Source organism: Trachemys scripta, chromosome 10 (genome assembly GCF_013100865.1).
Source record: "Trachemys scripta elegans isolate TJP31775 chromosome 10, CAS_Tse_1.0, whole genome shotgun sequence".
Taxonomy (NCBI): Eukaryota; Metazoa; Chordata; order Testudines; family Emydidae; genus Trachemys; species Trachemys scripta.
Genome location: NC_048307.1, coordinates 35,983,340 through 36,000,391, shown reverse-complemented (window position 1 = coordinate 36,000,391; position 17,052 = coordinate 35,983,340). Strand labels below are relative to the sequence as shown.

At 44.3% G+C, this 17,052-nt stretch overlaps 1 protein-coding gene across 4 annotated transcripts; it reads left to right on the top strand.

Annotated features, from left to right (window-relative positions):
• Window positions 1–219: 219 nt before the first annotated feature.
• On the top strand, window positions 220–16,929 carry CCNF (cyclin F). 4 transcript variants are annotated; one of them, XM_034784258.1, is made up of 17 exons: window positions 220–462; window positions 4,307–4,461; window positions 4,958–5,064; window positions 5,929–5,996; window positions 6,540–6,733; window positions 7,251–7,304; window positions 8,013–8,117; window positions 8,612–8,689; window positions 9,134–9,285; window positions 9,857–10,021; window positions 10,866–10,989; window positions 11,475–11,655; window positions 12,106–12,193; window positions 12,856–12,955; window positions 13,276–13,406; window positions 13,846–14,015; window positions 15,004–16,929. In XM_034784258.1, the coding sequence occupies exons 1-17, from the start codon at window positions 450–452 to the stop codon at window positions 15,468–15,470; spliced, it is 2,352 nt and encodes a 783-aa protein (XP_034640149.1). In that variant the 5' UTR covers window positions 220–449; the 3' UTR covers window positions 15,471–16,929. The 4 variants fall into 4 exon arrangements, with proteins under 4 accessions (XP_034640149.1, XP_034640151.1, XP_034640150.1 ...); XM_034784259.1 differs by lacking the exon at window positions 220–462 and adding an exon at window positions 2,784–3,049; XM_034784260.1 differs by lacking the exon at window positions 7,251–7,304.
• Window positions 16,930–17,052: the final 123 nt, after the last annotated feature.

The window sequence follows — 17,052 nt, the reverse complement described above, 5'->3', positions numbered from 1 at the left end:
TTCGAATTCGCATCCTGAGCGCCCAATGACAGGACGGAGGGCGGGGCCCCGGCCACGATATCCCCGCCCTGTCAGCATACTGACCAATGACAGCTCCAGCTGGGTTTGAAAAAAAGTGCGCGCGGCTAGTGGGCGGGGTCTTTCTCTGGTGGCAGGGCCCGCGCGGGGAGTGGAGAGACGGATATCCGGCGCGCTCGGGGCGTAGCCTATCCCGAAGGGGCGGTTCCTGGGTGGGGCCTCCCGCTCGCTCTTTCCCTGACCCGCATTGATACCGGAGAACGGCATGGGGGCGGGGCCCAGCTGGAACCCCGCCCTAACCCCTCTTTCTCCGCCCCTGGCCCCGGGACCGCGACTTGGGCTCATTTGGACCCGGCCGGCTTGCGGGCGTGGTGGTGGTTGGTGGCCGCTCGGTTCCCTGGGGACTCGCACCGCAGCGCGGAGGGGCAGGAATGAAAGTGGGCGGTGAGCGTCCTCCACGCCCCTGGGCGGGTTGGGGCCTCTATGGGGAGTTGGGGGTCTCTCTGCGGTGGGTGGGGCCCCTCTGTGGTGAGTGTAGGACGGTGGGGCCCTGTGGGGCGAGGGGTCCTTCTGGGGAGTGGGGTCCTTCTGCGGTGGGGGGGGTCCTGCAGGAGCTGGGTTGCCAGCCAGTGGTTAGGGGGCGCCAGCTCCAGTTTTGGCAGAACTCAATGCTCCTCATGTGGGGTTAAAGCCAGGGCGGGGGCTTTGCCGGCTCGGTTGTCTAGTTTCTGGTGGGGATCGTGGGGGTTCCCTGGGACGGGTAATGCTCCCTCTCTGCTGGATGATCCTGTAAGCCTTAGATGCTAAATTTTCAGACTTGACACATGAGGGCTGTGAAATGTCTGAAATACCCCTGCCAGGATCCTACCAACTTCCTCCCCACTCCCGCCCCCCCATCAGATGGGCTTAAACCCCTGCAACCTCCCCTTCCATTTTCCTCAGACGGTATCTGGCAGTGGCACCTCCTAATTTTCCTTTTTACTTCTCCCCCTGTGTTCAGAGGGTGTGTTTTAGATTTTATTTTTAAATTCCAAAGAGAGGGAGCCCCACTGGTTTAGGCGGGTGGATTTAAAAATCAACCGAGCCTATAGTGGGACAGGACCTGCCTGCAGGGGGAGGGGACTCACTCGGGGCTCCTGCATGGGCACCCAGGACATTAGAAAAGAGCTACCAGTCTTATCTTGGCCACTTCGGGTTTCTCATCGACCAGAGCGTTTCACATAAATTGTAAAGGAAGGTTATAATTATTAAATGGAGGAGAGGCTGCAGGCTTTTCAAGGAGCAGATGAGATTTTTGCTTCAGAAAGGCAGCGTGTTTGAATGAATGAAAGGAGAGATTTTAATAAAAATAATTAAAAATGAGAGATTTTTGATATTTCAGGCTGGTCACAGGACTAGAAATCAGACTACAGGATTGCAGTTTACTGCTTTAAATAGAAGTCTCCTTTTATCAAGGTTTGATTTTTGCCATGACAGTAAAATCTAAACTTGAAATATGGCATTTAAGCAACCCCCCACTCTTTCATGTCCAAATATCATTCTAGTTGTTTAATGTAATAATAGCTTACATTTCTGGAGTGCCTTTTATCATGCAGGATACCAAAATGCTTTACAAACTGCAATATTCATTGCTAATTTAATATGTCTTTCTCTGGGTTGAGGATAGCAGCTAACTGGCATATTTATGGAGGGAAGAGAGCATGTATGGCCTAAGGCATGGGGGCAAGCTCCCCTACTTTTACAAAAGTACTATAAGGACTCGTATGTTCAGAGCATACAAAACTTGCTTTTTTATGGTCTGTGCCTAGTAAAATGCTTGGCACTCTGCCTATTTAATTCATCTAATGAATTATTATTATTTTTTTTGCCAAAAACTATAAATGGGTTTTTGGCAAAACGATAAATGATTTTTTAAATTACACTTTCTGCATTAATGGGACAGAATTTTTATACTTCGCCCAAGTTTAATATCTTCTGGTTCTACGGGGTACGTAACCTGCTTCTAAAATACACTATCTTTGCTTGCCAAATGTACTTTGGAATGCTTCAGTTACTTAATCGGTATCTGAATTTAAAATATTAGAAATGCAGCTTGTGTACACAATGTAGATATGTCTGTAGTATATGGGGTCATTTTAAAGTATAGCCATCCTAATATAAATTCTGGGCTACTAGAGCTGTACTGTCCGCCATCTAGTCTTGCTTCAATTTCCTGGGCTGTTCAGTCAGTTTTGGTTCTGAATACAGGCTTAATTGGCATGCCAGTCTAGAGATGCAATGCCACTTACATTGCAGTAGTTCTCTTGCTGAAATCGGAGGTGGGGGAAAGGAACACCTATGAGAATAATAATCTGGTGATTTGTGCATGTCAAAATTTCCCTTAATTACATGGATATAGTCTTTTAGTTAAAGGTAACTAATAGGTAAGCCAAAAGCTATCGGGGGAGAATGGGGCATTGAGTTAGACTAGTAGCTCATTTCATTGTTGATCTTAGAAACTCCAAAGAGTTAATAGGATACATATTCATTTTGGCATAAAAGGATATTCTAGGTGGCCCATTGCTTTTTTTGCCTAGACAGATACCTATAAATTTGCACTGGGAAATACCCAGTTGTGGGGACTGTCTTTAGCTTAGCTGGTGCCCGCGGCCCTATAATTAAAAATGATCAAGTCCCTGCAGCTGCTTAGCTTGTTTTCTTTATTTAATTTCACATATGATTTGTTTGTGGTTTGGTACATTTGTTACATTACCTCTCTGACTTTTATTATCCTGTAAATTGACACTTATTTTAAAACATTTTTTAATACCACGGATTGGAAATTAACTGATAGAACAGGGGACAAGGAAAATCATTAATTCCTGCAAGTGGAATATCACTGGGGTCACTAGTGGGACCCATATTTTTCATGACTGATCTTGAAGAAAACCCAGCTAATTAGACTTCCCAGTTAAACTATCATTGTATAAAAAGACCTACAAACCGGATTTGAAAAATACACCTGACGTTGCCAAGCAGGAAATGTTCCATGGTGAGAAGAACAGCCCTAATCCATCAATTTGCAGAAAAGTGGGGGGATCTGTGTGTTTTTCTAGCCTTTATGGCTGCAAAGATAACTTTCCAAATGTGACACAGAGCAGAGCAAACAGACTGCTCCATCACTTGCTCTGTCTGCTGCTCAGAGCCCTATCAAGCAGCAGCAGAATGAAACTGGCAAGTCTCTGGTCCCTGCTGCTCTTCAGAGTGGGCAGCAGTGAAATTGACAAGATTCATGTCATTTTCACTCCACTGCTGCTTGGCAAAGCTCTGAGCAGCAGCCAGGGCAGGTACTGGGGCTGTTTGCTGGGGAGGAAAATCCCAAAAGAAAGCTGTGTGGTGATGAGGGATCCCTGTCATGTAGTTCAGGGCATAAGGTGAGAGTCCTTTTCCCTTCTAGCAGGTCAAAGTGTTTCAAATTTCTGACACCTACTATTCAGACTGATGCAAAAGATGCCATTCCTGAGCAGAATCCAGGGCCAGCATCTCAGTAGAAATCCGAACACCTCGCCCTTCCCAGCAAGTGGGAGCACTACTGGACTTCTCACTAGAGTATTGTCCCTGAATCTGTCTAGTGAGCCCTCTCTATCATTAGCTTTTGTCTCTGCCTCTAGTTAACTTAGTCCTTTGGCTAGCAGGTGCAGGGTGAACTTTCCTGTCCCTCCTTAGGAGGAGCAAGTAAGGGAACAGAATATATATAGAACAGACACTAGTCTAAATAAATATCACAAGGAACCAATGCATGAAGGAAGGACTTGAATCTCTGAAGATGGTATTTCAAGGAGCAGTGAAAGGAGGCTATGGAAAGGGATAGGAAAATATTGACAGGAAAAAAAAATTAAGGCGACTGGCCACATCACTGATGTTATTCCAGCACATTAACTACTGCATGAATGGGAATCGCATACGGAGGAAGTTTGCACAATGGAGGATGTTGGGCTAAATGGCCCAAGTGATCTCTTCTGGCCCTGTCAATTTAATTATTTTTACTTTAGTTGGTTAGTGATCCCATTTTATACATGATTATGCAATTGAGTTGCTATCGTATCAAAGCCTAGAATTCTCTTTACTTTCCATTTCATTGAAGAAACAACATAACTTTTCCTGCAGTAGAGCAGGCTCAGTAACACCAATCACTTTCATGTTAATATGTGGACTAGTATTCTTTACAGCTGTCATCTTTTGTCCTGAAATTTCGACTTGATCGTGCTCTTTCACTAACTAAGATGTCTGGGCTTTTTGTTTTTTCTAGTAATCCACTGTAGATGTTCCAGGTGTTTTTCTTTCCCTTCAAAACGAAGGGTAAGAAAACGGCCTCGAGTCCTGACATTACTGAGTCTCCCTGAAGACGTTCTGTTTCATGTTCTGAAAGGCCTTCCTGCTGAGGATATCCTCTCCATCCGAGCTGTGAGTCTGCTAACCCACTTCACCCCTGTAACGGGATGGGGTTTACCTCTGTCAGTGTGATGCCCTGGCTCCCAATGGCAGGACTGGACACGGGGAAGGCTGGATCCTCATGGCAGAGCAAATCTAACTACTGTATGTATTCTTTCAGTTTTCCTTCAGATCTCTGCCATCGTGGTAGCAGTTTTGTTGCTAAACCTCTCAGGATTGAGGATTAGCAGCAGTATTTGAGTGTTTTGTTTAAATTTTCCAGAGGGAGCTATCCTGACAAATCATTCTGACTGAACAGTTTGGTTCAGTTAAGGATGCTTATCTTATTTTCCAAATTGACTTTTGTCTAATCTAATTAATTAATGTAAATACATTAATAGTTGTACAAATAGTTGTACAAAAATCTATCGGTGCCATGTTAATATGGCTATAACAGTAGACCATAAGAACGATTTTTCGGTGGATCCCTATATGTTGTAATAATGTACTTCTGTATTTTTCCCCCTAGGTGCACTCGCATCTTAAGTACCTTGTAGATAATCATGCTAGTGTTTGGGCATGTGCAAGTTTTCAAGAAGTTTGGCCTTCTCCAAAAAATCTGAAGATGTTTGAAAGGTAATGTATAGGAATCCAGGCATGGTCTATGCATTAGGGGAGATTTTCAAAGGTGCAGAGGAAAGCTAGGTACCCATTTCCTATTAACTTTCAATGAGAGTTGGACAACAAACTGCCGTTGAAAATCTCCCCCTTAATGTGATTAGGAGCACACTTAGTTTCCTGTCTACACTTCAGATTGGAACTGTCTTGTTAAGTGGAGCAGGGGGTCATAGTTATATTTGGAGTGTAAATGGATGCTGTGTCTACAAAGTGCTTTACAATCCCCTGATGGAATGTAGTGCATAAGCTAAAAGTATTGCTACTGCTTCTCTCTGATATTTGTGTATCAGTATAAATGTATAAGCCAGAAATGTGGATCGAAAGGCTGCACAATTGTTTTTAAAGTATTTTTAAGACTAATATTTGGACTCTTTCCATATTTCAAAATAGGGTGACCAGACAGCAAATGTGAAAAATCGGGACAGGGGTTGTGGGTAACAGGAGTGTATATAAGAAAAAGATCCAAAAATCAGGACTGTCCGTATAAAATTGGGACATCTGGTCACCCTATTTCAAAATGAGTTTAAAAACCTAAAGTTGCAAGCAAACGACTGTACTTTGAAAGAATAAAGACATTCCATCTGAAAAAGATGTGTATGGGTTTTGGCAAAGGCAAAACAAAAGAGCTGAATCTGTCTGGTGCCTATGTAACCATCCTATGTGCTTCAGAGGTGCAAGTTCTGAATTCTTCAGCTGCATTCTGGAGCTGTGGCCATCTAGTAGAAATGAACATGGAAGCAGCTCTCCTGCTGCACTGGAATCTTCAAATGATTCAGATGCCCACAGATTAAATCTGAGTTACCTTTTTGTACTCTTATTTAGGGCTGCTGAAAGGGGTAACTTTGAAGCTGCTGTGAAGCTGGGCATAGCATACCTGTACAACGAAGGCTGTAAGTATGAAAGCATGTGCTGTGGAGAAGATGGGAATTGCAGAGGGAAATGATGGTGGAGGGTGTAGTTCTATTTAAAAGAACAAAGAGATTTTATAGTGAAGCCTGATCAATAAGCTTGGATTCTTATTGGCCACATGCCAATCTTTATCCTTACTATTTTATGGATGTTTGGGGTTTTTCTGCCCATGTTATAAGATTGTTAAACACAAAAACACTGTTTTCCCCTCTCATTTCTGAGTATGAGGCAAGGTCTCGCTAATGGATTCCACTCCTAGCTGAAATGTGGATGTGTCTAAATCACACAGTTAGCAGCTCTTGAAGTTAGTTTGGAAGCCTCTAGTCAAATTTGGTTGTCATTTTGCCTTTCAAAAGCTTCACACTGAATCAAGCAGAGGCACTATTCCAACCTTCTTCTGCAACCTGTTACCATTTCTGTGAAACCATCCTGCTAACTGTTGTGCTGTGGCCTTATTAAATTCCAGGCAGATATTATGGATTAGCTTCTGTTCCCTCTTTAAAGCATCCGTTTCACTTATTCAGTATCCATCTCCGATGAGGGTCGTGCAGAAGTGAATGGGTTAAAGGCATCTCATTTCTTCAGCCTGACGGAGCGTCTGAATGTCTGTGCAGCCCCCTTTATCTGGCTCTTTATTCGTCCCCCGTGGTCCGTGAGCGGGAGCTGTTGTAAAGCTGTGGTCTATGAGAGCCTCAAAGCAGAGTGTCAGTTGCAGAAAGTAAGTGATGCGCTTTCTGTCAATGGCTTTAGGGTAGGGCAGCATATCCAAGGAGGAGGGATAGCTCAGTGGTTTGAGCATTGGCCTGCTAAACCTGGGGATTGGCCCTACTTTGAGCAGGGGGTTGGACTAGATGACCTCCTGAGGTCCCTTCTAACCTGATATTCTATGATCCACCCAGCAATTTGCACAATTACATTTCAGTTTCTCCAAGGAGTATCTTGTTCTCATGCCATTGATTTAGTTATTTAACCATTGTTTAAAAATTAAAGTTGATACAGAGCAAAACTATATGTAGGAGAGGCACTACTTGGTAGCTGTCAAAGGATTGTACTGTGTTTGTTCTGCCAGGTTAATTTCTATCTCAAAAGTGATGAAATATTGGGGGGGAGGGGGGATGGTCAGTCCATGAAAGGCCAAGGGCAAACAAAGCTCTAGCCTTGGACTATTTTGAAAAAATCTCTCATTTTTTGGTTCTCTTTAATAATGTGCAGTTTTAAAACTCCTTATTTTTTAGGCCCAGAAAGGCTCTATTCTCCACTGCTTAGCTAAGGTTTTAAGTCTCTTTGAGGTGAGTAGTGTTCATTTCCCACTGATGGCTTTGGGAATTCTGAAGGTACAATTTTACAATGCAAATTTCCCCTGTGACTTTTCAAATGCTAGATGAGTTATTATCTTCATGTGAGATCAAACCAATTGTTCTTGGTTTCCCCCAGTGTGAAAATAGTCTGTGAAGGCCTTTTCTATTTAAAGGGAAAGTGTCAATTTGAAATCAAATTAAGCTTCAATGTGGATCAAATCCTGGGCCACATTTTCTGCTGGAGTAAACTTGTGCAGCTCTGTTGACTTCAGTGGAACTGTGCCAGTTTACATCAGCTAAGAATCTGCCCCCATGTTTTTTTAAAAATGAGTTGAAAGTAGTTTTAGCTACCAGGCCTGCTTGTTGTGCTTGCAGTAAGGGAAGCCAGGTAACATCCTTTTGAAACGTGTCACACTGGGTACCAAAGGAAAGGGCAGGCTGGCCACCAGGAAGCCTAAATTGCTTTTGACAACCTGAAGAAAGCTGCAAAGTAACTCTTAAGCCAGGGTCTCCAAAAGACAGTGCCAGAGGTCTAGGAAACCATCTTGAACATTTGAAGGATGCTCCCGATGGTAATGGATTGATTCTGTACTGTAGCTTTCAATCTGAGGATGTTCTGTACTACTCAGCGTCTCTGGGGCTTATGTGCCCATCTGACTGGGTATGCACCATATATAACATTTGACCTTTTATTTTCAGGATGAAGAAAAAAGGAAAGAAGCCCTTGAAATGTTTCAAGAGTCTTCGAAGCAGGGTTGCCTAAACAGCTCCTACCTCCTCTGGGAAAGTAACAGAAGAGCTGCTGTGAGTACATTTGGCTCTTAAAATGATCTTTTCACCTCTATTACAGTGGCACCAAGAGTCCCCAACCAAGAATATAGTTCTGTTGTGTTGAGGGCTGTATATACATCCAGCAAAAGACAGCTTACAGTCTAAATAGACAAGATGGATAAATGGTGACAGAGGAAGTAATATCCCCATTTTACAGATTGGAAAGATAAACACAGAGAGGCTAAGTGACTTGTCCAAAGTCGCACTGGAAGTCTGTGGCCCAGCTGAGAATTGAACTCTGATCTCTTTAGTCCCCATCCAATTCCTTCAATCTAGGATCATCCTTAAGAGAAAGAGACTGACTGTTGTGTGAAGATTTTCCCACAAACGGCAGAAAAGATAGGAGAAGTGATGCCTTTTGGATAGTAGGAGTACTCCAACCTTCACAAACATTGAACCAAATGGTTATCTCCCCTGGACAAAAGGGGCAATGCCTTCTTAATGCTGTTCATATTCCTTTTCTCTAGAAGTCAGATCCCGGCAGATACCTTCAGAGCTTCAGGAAACTAAGGGACTATGCAGCAAAGGGTTGCTGGGAAGCCCAGGTAAGACTTCCACTAGTGACACCAAGACATTGTTTTTTGCATGCCCTTGTCTACACTGGCATAGAAAGACATGGGAGTGTGCTTAAACGTGGATCCAGTGGCTGGCCATTAGGAACAGCAGCTAAAACTCTTCTCAGAAAACACTTAAATGTACTCTGCAAAGTAACCTCTTCTGAAAATACTGCATCTTTAGTAAACAATCTTTAGCCTGAAGAGCCTGTCCCAAAATCCTGCACATGTATTGTGTACTACAGTTCTGCCAGCTTTGAAAAATAACTGTTCTTAATTTCTCTGGAGTGAGTCCCATAAGCTAGGTTTCACTGTATTTTGAATGTGAAAATGACATGAGTTCTCCCAGGATTTCAGTTCAAATTTTGTTTCTCTGTCCAAATGGAAAATAGCTCACTTAATATTTACATTTCCCCTCTTGTCTGCCTGCTGTAGATATCTTTAGCCAAAGCTTGTGGGAATGGAAACCAGCTAGGATTAGAAGCAAAAACCTCCAATGAGATGGTGTCTCAGCTCTTCCAGGCTTCCCTTTCTGTCAGAAAGCAAAGCATCTTCACTGTGCAGAAGGGAATGAACGAAACAATGAGGTAAAGACAAGCTCAGCAGCCAGGTCTTTGACAAAGAAGTGTGTCTATGACATGGCAGGAAAGGCTGCTACTGCTTCCTTGTGCTTGTTATAGTTCTGTCTGGGGTGAGATGCAACCTATTAGATCATTAATCTCTTTACAGAGTTATCATAGTTAGTTCTGGAACACAAGCAGTGAAGTGCAATGCAAAAAGTTTGTACTTTGTGAATGTCCCTAATTGCACAGTGTCCCTGGATAGATCCAGAATGAAAGTGACACTTATTTTGATAAGTTCATATTTTAAGATGTCTGTCTTACTTGCAATCTACATTAATTTGCCAGTCTGCCTAAAAAACACCAAGCATGGTCCATCAGCCCACAGTTTGACTCCAGTATCTGCCCTATTACCTAGATGCAACAGGACATTTCACTGAAGTCTTGTTTTGATGTTCAATATTTTGTTGGCTAGTAACTTTTGAAAGGATAAAAGTCTTGATATGTGTGGAGAATCTCTGGTGTTATAGCTGTCACTTAGCACAGGTGTGGATGACTTCTTACTTAGGGGATCATTTGATTTTTATCTCCTATCTAGGTACATCCTGATTGACTGGCTGGTAGAAGTGGCCACCATGAAAGATTTCTCCAGCCTTTGTCTTCATATGACAGTGGGGTGCGTGGATCGGTACTTGAAGCTGAGACCTGTATCCCGGGCCCGGCTCCAGCTTTTGGGAATCGCGTGCATGGTCATTTGTACACGGTGAGTTTTGATGACTGACGTGCATCAGTGGCAGTGGTTATACAAACTCAGCATTTAGCTATTATGTTCTGCTTTCTCAGCTGCACTAGTAACAGAGCTAGAACTGGCCTTCCTTGTCCCTTTACACAGTGACTGCCCTTTGAATTTTGCTCTTACTATTTCCAAATGAGGTACAAAGTGGAGCTGCTGCCACCTGAACACTTATTTAAATGTGCTGGAGGGGCTGGAGCTCTCCATACATGAATTGCTGTCTTTTTTGTAGAGTAGATGACTAGCATCAGAAATCATACTAGGAAGCAGGTCAGCACTATCATTCTGATCAGCCCATCTGCCATAACCGACTCAGAAAAGCAGATTTGTACCTCTATCTGTGGTCATGCAGTTTTAATAACAAGTCTTTGTGGCACAGAAGTATTGTGTTCATGGCCTAGTGTGTTATGTGGGACTAATTCCACTACTATTTCAAAGGCTCCAGGGTTTAAACGGAGATGCTGCCAAACAGGAGACTGAATTCCAGGCACAAGGTCTGGTTACTGATTCTGCAGCCTTTCTGTGGGAATTACACCTGTGAAAACTGCTGCAGGATCTAGGCCTTCGAGTCAGTGATATGATAAAGATGCAGGCCCAGGTTAAAGGTGGCATGGACAGGGCATTGTCTTGTGGAACACCTGACACTCAACATGACTCTACCTGGTATCTTCCTAAGCTGTACTAACTTCCCCTTCTCCTCGCCTGTGCAGGTGTCTCCATAGCATAGGATATCCATGGATATCTGCATGCAACCAAAACTCAGTGCATGTGGCTCTGCCTTGGGCCTGAGTGCTAACCATCTTTAATATTGCAGCTTCATCAGCAAAGAGATCTTGACAATACGGGAAGCTGTGTGGCTAACAGACAACACATACAAATATGAAGATCTAGTCCGGATGATGGGGGAGATCATCTCTGCCCTGGAAGGCAAGATAAGGGTAAGTTTGTAAAACCAGGGGGTGGGATGCTTACCTTCTTGGGCTGTCCTTTGCTAAGTCATGGAGAGTTGCCATACTCAGTGGTGAGATGCGGATCCTTCTGCTTCTTTGTAGACTAGGCATGTTGCTTTAGGTGTTTCTGGTTTCCTCTGATCCAGCATCCTTTGCTGCTGTGACAGGTGATTGGGTTCTTAATTTGAGTGAGATGTTTGAGGATTATTTTATGTAATTCTGTACCTGCAAGTACTTGATACGATTGCACTGTAGGAAGTTAAATTTAACCCCCTTGAGACCAAGTCCAGAGATCTCATGTATTCCCTCCTTATTGTCTGGGAAACATCTTGATACCACCGGGGTAATAAGAAACCATCTTTTGTAGTGAGCCTCCATGAAAAGGGATGGTCACTTGGGAACAATTCCATTCTGTGTTTGGCAAAACTCTGACAATGAAGCACCCAAACTCTGTGTTCTCCCTTATGCATTAGATTCCTACTATTGTGGATTACAAAGAAGTGCTACTGACTATAATCCCCCTGGAGAGAAGAACACTTCACCTGTACAGCTTTATCTGTGAACTATCACTATTGAACACAGGTCTCTGTGTATATTCTCCTGCCAATCTGGCTGCTGCAGCACTACTACTGGCTAAGATACTGCACAGGCAAGGTAAGGAACAGGCTGCTGCTAATCATAACTGGACCTGCAGGTTCTGCAATGTAGCACGTTCATCCATGCTGTCCCTCTGGATAGCAATCTTTCTGCTTTAGCACCAAGGTATCTACTTGTGCCAACTTGCCTCAGTCATGTTAAAGATAACAGACACTTCAAAGAAGGATGGGGTGGGTTTGGCGCTTTTCCCCAGTAACTGCTGTGTCAAGCTCAAGCATTAGCAGGAGACTTGGGTTTAAGAAATGCCCAAGGAATTTTTACTAGTAATACTACGGACTGGATTACATAGCTAGGAATCTCTAGTTCTGGCACCTGCAGCTGTTGTTGGAACCTGAAAATTGATTCTGAATTTCGGATGGATTATCTGCTGGCATGATCTTATGTAGGATCTGCTTTATTTCTGCAGTACAGAATTTTGGGTGCTAATGTATTTATTCCCTTCTCCAGCACATCCTTGGAACAGCCAGCTGTCTGAATGCACTGGATTCTCTCTTGAAGACCTGATACCCTGTGTGCTGAGCCTACACCAAAAATGGTATAACCTTTAGAACCTTTCTGAGTAGCTCTAAGAGGTTGGTGGGGACCGTTTGGCATCCAGCTGTTACAGACCCACAACATAAATCTTAATAATGAAGTTTTGCTAATTAGTTCCTGTCTCAGAACTAAGGAGGTGACATTAGAGAGAATATGCCTCACTCCCCACAACACGGGAGAGGTTGAGAGAACTATTGCTGTTGCTCCAATTCAGTACCAGCCCCGATGTTCTCTGAATAGTGCCTCTTGGCTCTAGGGGGTATGCGTCTCATTACCAGCAGGCTCAGCTTGCCAAGTCTCCCCTGATTCACAAGGCTGGGACTTGCTTGTCAGCAAATTCAGGAAGATCCCCAGCAGGGCTGGAAGCTCATCTCTGAAGGTGTCTCAAGACCCAGATCCCACTCCCTGCTGCAAACCTGACCAAGTAGCAAGGAGAGGAAGGGGAATGGTCCTTTAAGCTGTCTCAGCAGCCCAGCTACCAGTCCTGCTAGTCAGCTTCCCTGCTGATGAAGCGCAGTTGGTTTGTCACACCAGAACTGAGGGGAAACATCCTCCAAAGCCATAAAAGAAGGGAGGAATGTTTTTAGGTCAGCAAGTTCTATGAACTTTGTCCTTTCCAATGTGCTCTTGTAAGACCTGTGCTGTGATTTTCTTTCTTCCTAGTTTCCATGATGATGTCCCAAAGGATTATAGGCAGGTGGTGTTGACTGCTGTGAAACAACGATTTGAAGATGAGCGTTATGAAGAAATTGGCAAGGAAAAGGTGGGGAGTAGCCTTACTGTTCTGCTCTCCATTCTTTGGTGGCAAGCACCTTAAGCAGAGCGACCAGTGTAGTAGGCTATCCAATATTCTGAAAAGTAACAAGAAGTTCAAATTAAAATTCCCAAAGGGGGGAAGGTGAAGAGAGTGCAAGAAATGCAGTGGTGTTAGCATCACTCACCTTGTGGGAATAGAAGTTGCACAGTTGGGCTGTAAATGCCAAGGAGCAGTTCAAGACATATTGATCCTAGAGAAAGTATCGGGCATTTGGTTGTTGCGAGGGCACTACTGTAGTTGTCTGACTAGATCGTCTTGTTGTTTAGGTGATGAGTTACAGCCAGATCTGTTCGCTGTTAGGCGTGAAACAGGAGGACGCAGAGCCCAGTCCCTTACACACAAGTGCTGAGGAAATTCAGACGTTCCTTAGCTCTCCCTCTGGAAAGAGAACTAAAAGGCAAGTAAAACTAAGCTCTGTTCTGTGTACTCTCTCCTGTGTTTGCAGCCACTGGACCTGATAATTCAGTATGGAGTTCACTCATGGGCATCTGACAGGGGGTCTTTTGCCTCCCCAAAACATCATTTGTGTGCAAATCACTGAGTGGGATTTTAACCAACTTCCCTGCTCTGAGCTGCAATTCTCTATGGATTCAATCAGTCCTTGCCCTAGTCACCTTAACTCTGCTTAGCCTCTTCCTCTGGATGGCTGGAAGGGAAAGTTTGGGTTTCCTGCCATGGTGGGACTCATTGACCAAACCAAATGACCAGTTGTATCTTTAGCATTCACTGGAAGAGTTGAGTGAGGCAAATGGGCAGAGACTAGCCTGTTTTCTGATTCAGGATGATTTCCTCCATGTATATGCTGAGTGAGTAACCTCTGAGTTTCCCTGCAACAGGAGAAGGGAAGACAGCATTCAAGAAGACAGGGGCAGCTTTGTGACTACACCCACAGCTGAACTATCCACGCAGGAGGAGAGCCTTCTGGACAACTTCCTGGACTGGAGCTTGGACTCCTGCTCGGGTTACGAAGGAGATCAGGAAAGTGAAGGGGAGAGAGAGGGAGATGGTAAGTAGTGTATTTTTCTTCTTTGGTTAAAATAGGGAGAAACCAAATTTTCCCATCTGCAGCTTAACAAAATCAGGTTACTCTTGCCAGAAAAGTGCAAACTTTTTTAGAGGGACAGCAGTCACTGAAGGAAGGTCCTTTTTTTCTCTTGTACCATGGAAATTATCTTTACACCACAGCCTGTAACAGCAAAATGTTTCCTGATGATAGATGCCAAAATCTTCTTGTCCAGCGGGGAGGGGGAAGGGATAACTCAGTGGCTTGAGCATTGGCCTGCTAAACCCAGGGTTGTGAGTTCAATCCTTGAGGGGGCCACTTAGGGATCTGGGGCAAAATCAGTATTTGGTCCTGCTAGTGAAGGCAGGGGGCTGGACTCAATGACCTTTCAGGGTCCCTTCCAGCTCTGAGATTAAAAAAAAAATCCATTTGCAATGCTGCAAAATGTTTGGCTACAAGACTTGTAGAGCTCTTGCTCAATGGCTGCAGACTCTGGAATGCAGAAAATGGTAGATAGCATTACTGAGTATTGTCTGTGCTGCTATGAGGTAGTACTGCTACCAGATAGCACTGTGCACTTTGAATCACTTGATGGGTGAAGGAGAGTCCTCCTGGCTGCATATTAAGGGGTTTTGCTGCTGTCATAATCCAGGAAAAGCTATTGAAGGAATCTGGCTGTAGCCAGACATGTGGTGGATGGAGCCCTGTCAACACTGCAGCTTCTCCTGTTTGTTTTATTAGTGCTGTGACTTAAAGCTTTTTATACCATGTCCCCTGTACAAACAACTATTAGAACATACCTGTGGAATGAGGAGGCGTCCCCACTTCACACAAGGGAGAAATCAGAGCTTGTGTGTTGACTTTCTCTAAAGCCACAGAGGAAGTTTAATCGCTCAGGATTAGAGATCTTGAGTTCCTGGCTCTGACTTCTGTACTCTGACTACATTGCTGCTCAGGTAGATCCAAATCACTCTTCTATATCTTCCTCTAGTGACAGCTCCCAGTGGAGTCTTGGATGTAACTGTAGTCTATATGGATCCAGCAGAGCATTGCTGTCAGGATTCCAGTGATGAAGATAGCCTAGCTGCAGAATGGCCTGGACAGGATGTACCAGTGAGGAAGGCGGAGCAGCCAGATGCTGAAAAACAGTGGCTTGCTGGTCACTGTCAAAAAGAACCCATACTAGAAGCCACCTCAGGCTATTCCTCTGTCCACAGTGCCAGTCCTACTTCCTCTGTAGATGGCAGCTTTGGAGCACCGATCAAAACTACCTCAGCACTGTCTCTGGGCAGTGCCGTGAACAAAGGGCCATACCTGCCTCACTACTTGAAATCACATTTACAATCTGTCCGCCCCAAGTCCACTGTGGGCAAGTGTGAGAGAAGGCAAGTCAAACGGAAAAATGTGGCTGAGCATAGTGAAGAAGAGAGGATGAACTTGGGCTTCTTGAGCCTCTGATTTCAGTGCTGTTTACTTTCATTTCAGAGGGCTCCTGGAAACAGTATTTTGGTGTAGTCCTTGCAGGGACGGTAACAAGTAATTGTCAGTAGCAGGTGCCACCCCCTGTCCCCCAAGACGGCCCATGCCAATCATGCTCTGCAAGCTCCATTTCATGCTTCTATGGCTTAGTGCTGAGCCACCTTGTTTCTTGGTAGCTGCTTTTTAAAATGTTCCCCATAGTCTGATCCTATGCAAATTAAGAACCCCCTCCGGTCTCGAGCACATGTAAAGAAAACCTAGACCCCTGTGTGCTACTCAAAGCCATCTTGATTTTTCCCTGCAATGCATTGCCCAATGGGTAGCTGATTCCTCTGCAGAGGAAGAAAGGGGAAAAATAAAACTCTGGTGCTATGGTCTGTTCTTCCCCATACACTGTCATAATCCAGGAAATGCTCTCGAAGGAACCTGCCTGTAGCCAGCCATGAGGTGGAGCACTGTCAACACTGCAGCCTCTTCTGTTTTGTTTTTTAGTGCTGTCTGACGACTCCCTTATCAGATTATTTGTGCCTGAAGCTAAGGCCAGGTGTTAGCTCACTCCCAGTTAGTACCCCCACTTACTCTCTGGACATTAACTACACTGCCCTAGGGTATATCCTGGAGCCAAGCAAAGGGTGGTAGTGGTAAATGGGGATACTTACTTTAACAGACTGGAGCTTTTAAACATCCTTTCTCTGGGGCAGGCTCTGGGCCTTATTTTCCTTCCATTAGTCCTACTCTGCTGTAGCTCCAGTCAGCTCACTCACTTACACAGCTGTCAGTCAGGCCCTCCCTCTAGCTCCATGTGTTTGCTCAAGTGAAGAACATCCTACCTGTGCCTTCACTGCCTTGTGCCTTTAGTTACAGCACCACTGGTGCAGTCTGCAAGAACTCAGTACCAGTGTCATTGTTGTGTTCTGGCCGTATTGCAGTTTGTCTTCCTTGCTATTCTTCCAAAATAGCCTCCAATAGACGCTGAGTCTACTTTCATGTTTGAATTTACTTTGAACACTAGAACAGAGGCAGCAGTGTAACAACCCTTCTCCATGAAGCCCTGTTTGCTATTATCTTAGACACCTCTCCATGGCATCCCAGTCAGCAAGGAAGAGCTGGTGTCTTTCCCACAGTACTGGATAAAGGATTCTATGCTTTATGTAGTGGGTGGAAGCTGTACAAGAAGAGCAAAAGCCCTAAGAAGCTGAGGGACTAGAGGTTACTTTACCCATTGACTTAGTTGTTACAAGAGGGGCTGACCCTCTAGAACAGATGGTGAGAACATACCCCGGTACAAGATTTCTGGCAGCTGTTTGTCATGCTCAGAATCTGATAACACTGGAACTGTGCTCCCTGTTTACTTTCCTTTGTTTAGAAATTATTGGGGCAGAGACAATGACTGTTCACATACAGTGTAGTGACTTTTGTATAAAACAATCTTTTTTTATGCTTGTCTCTGTTATTTTTTAAAAAAACCAGAGGTGTAGTACTTGTGTCTGATAAAAGAGCTGATTGTAAAGGGGTTGTGATAGACAACTTTCTCCCAACAGTGACATGCCTTAAGGCATAG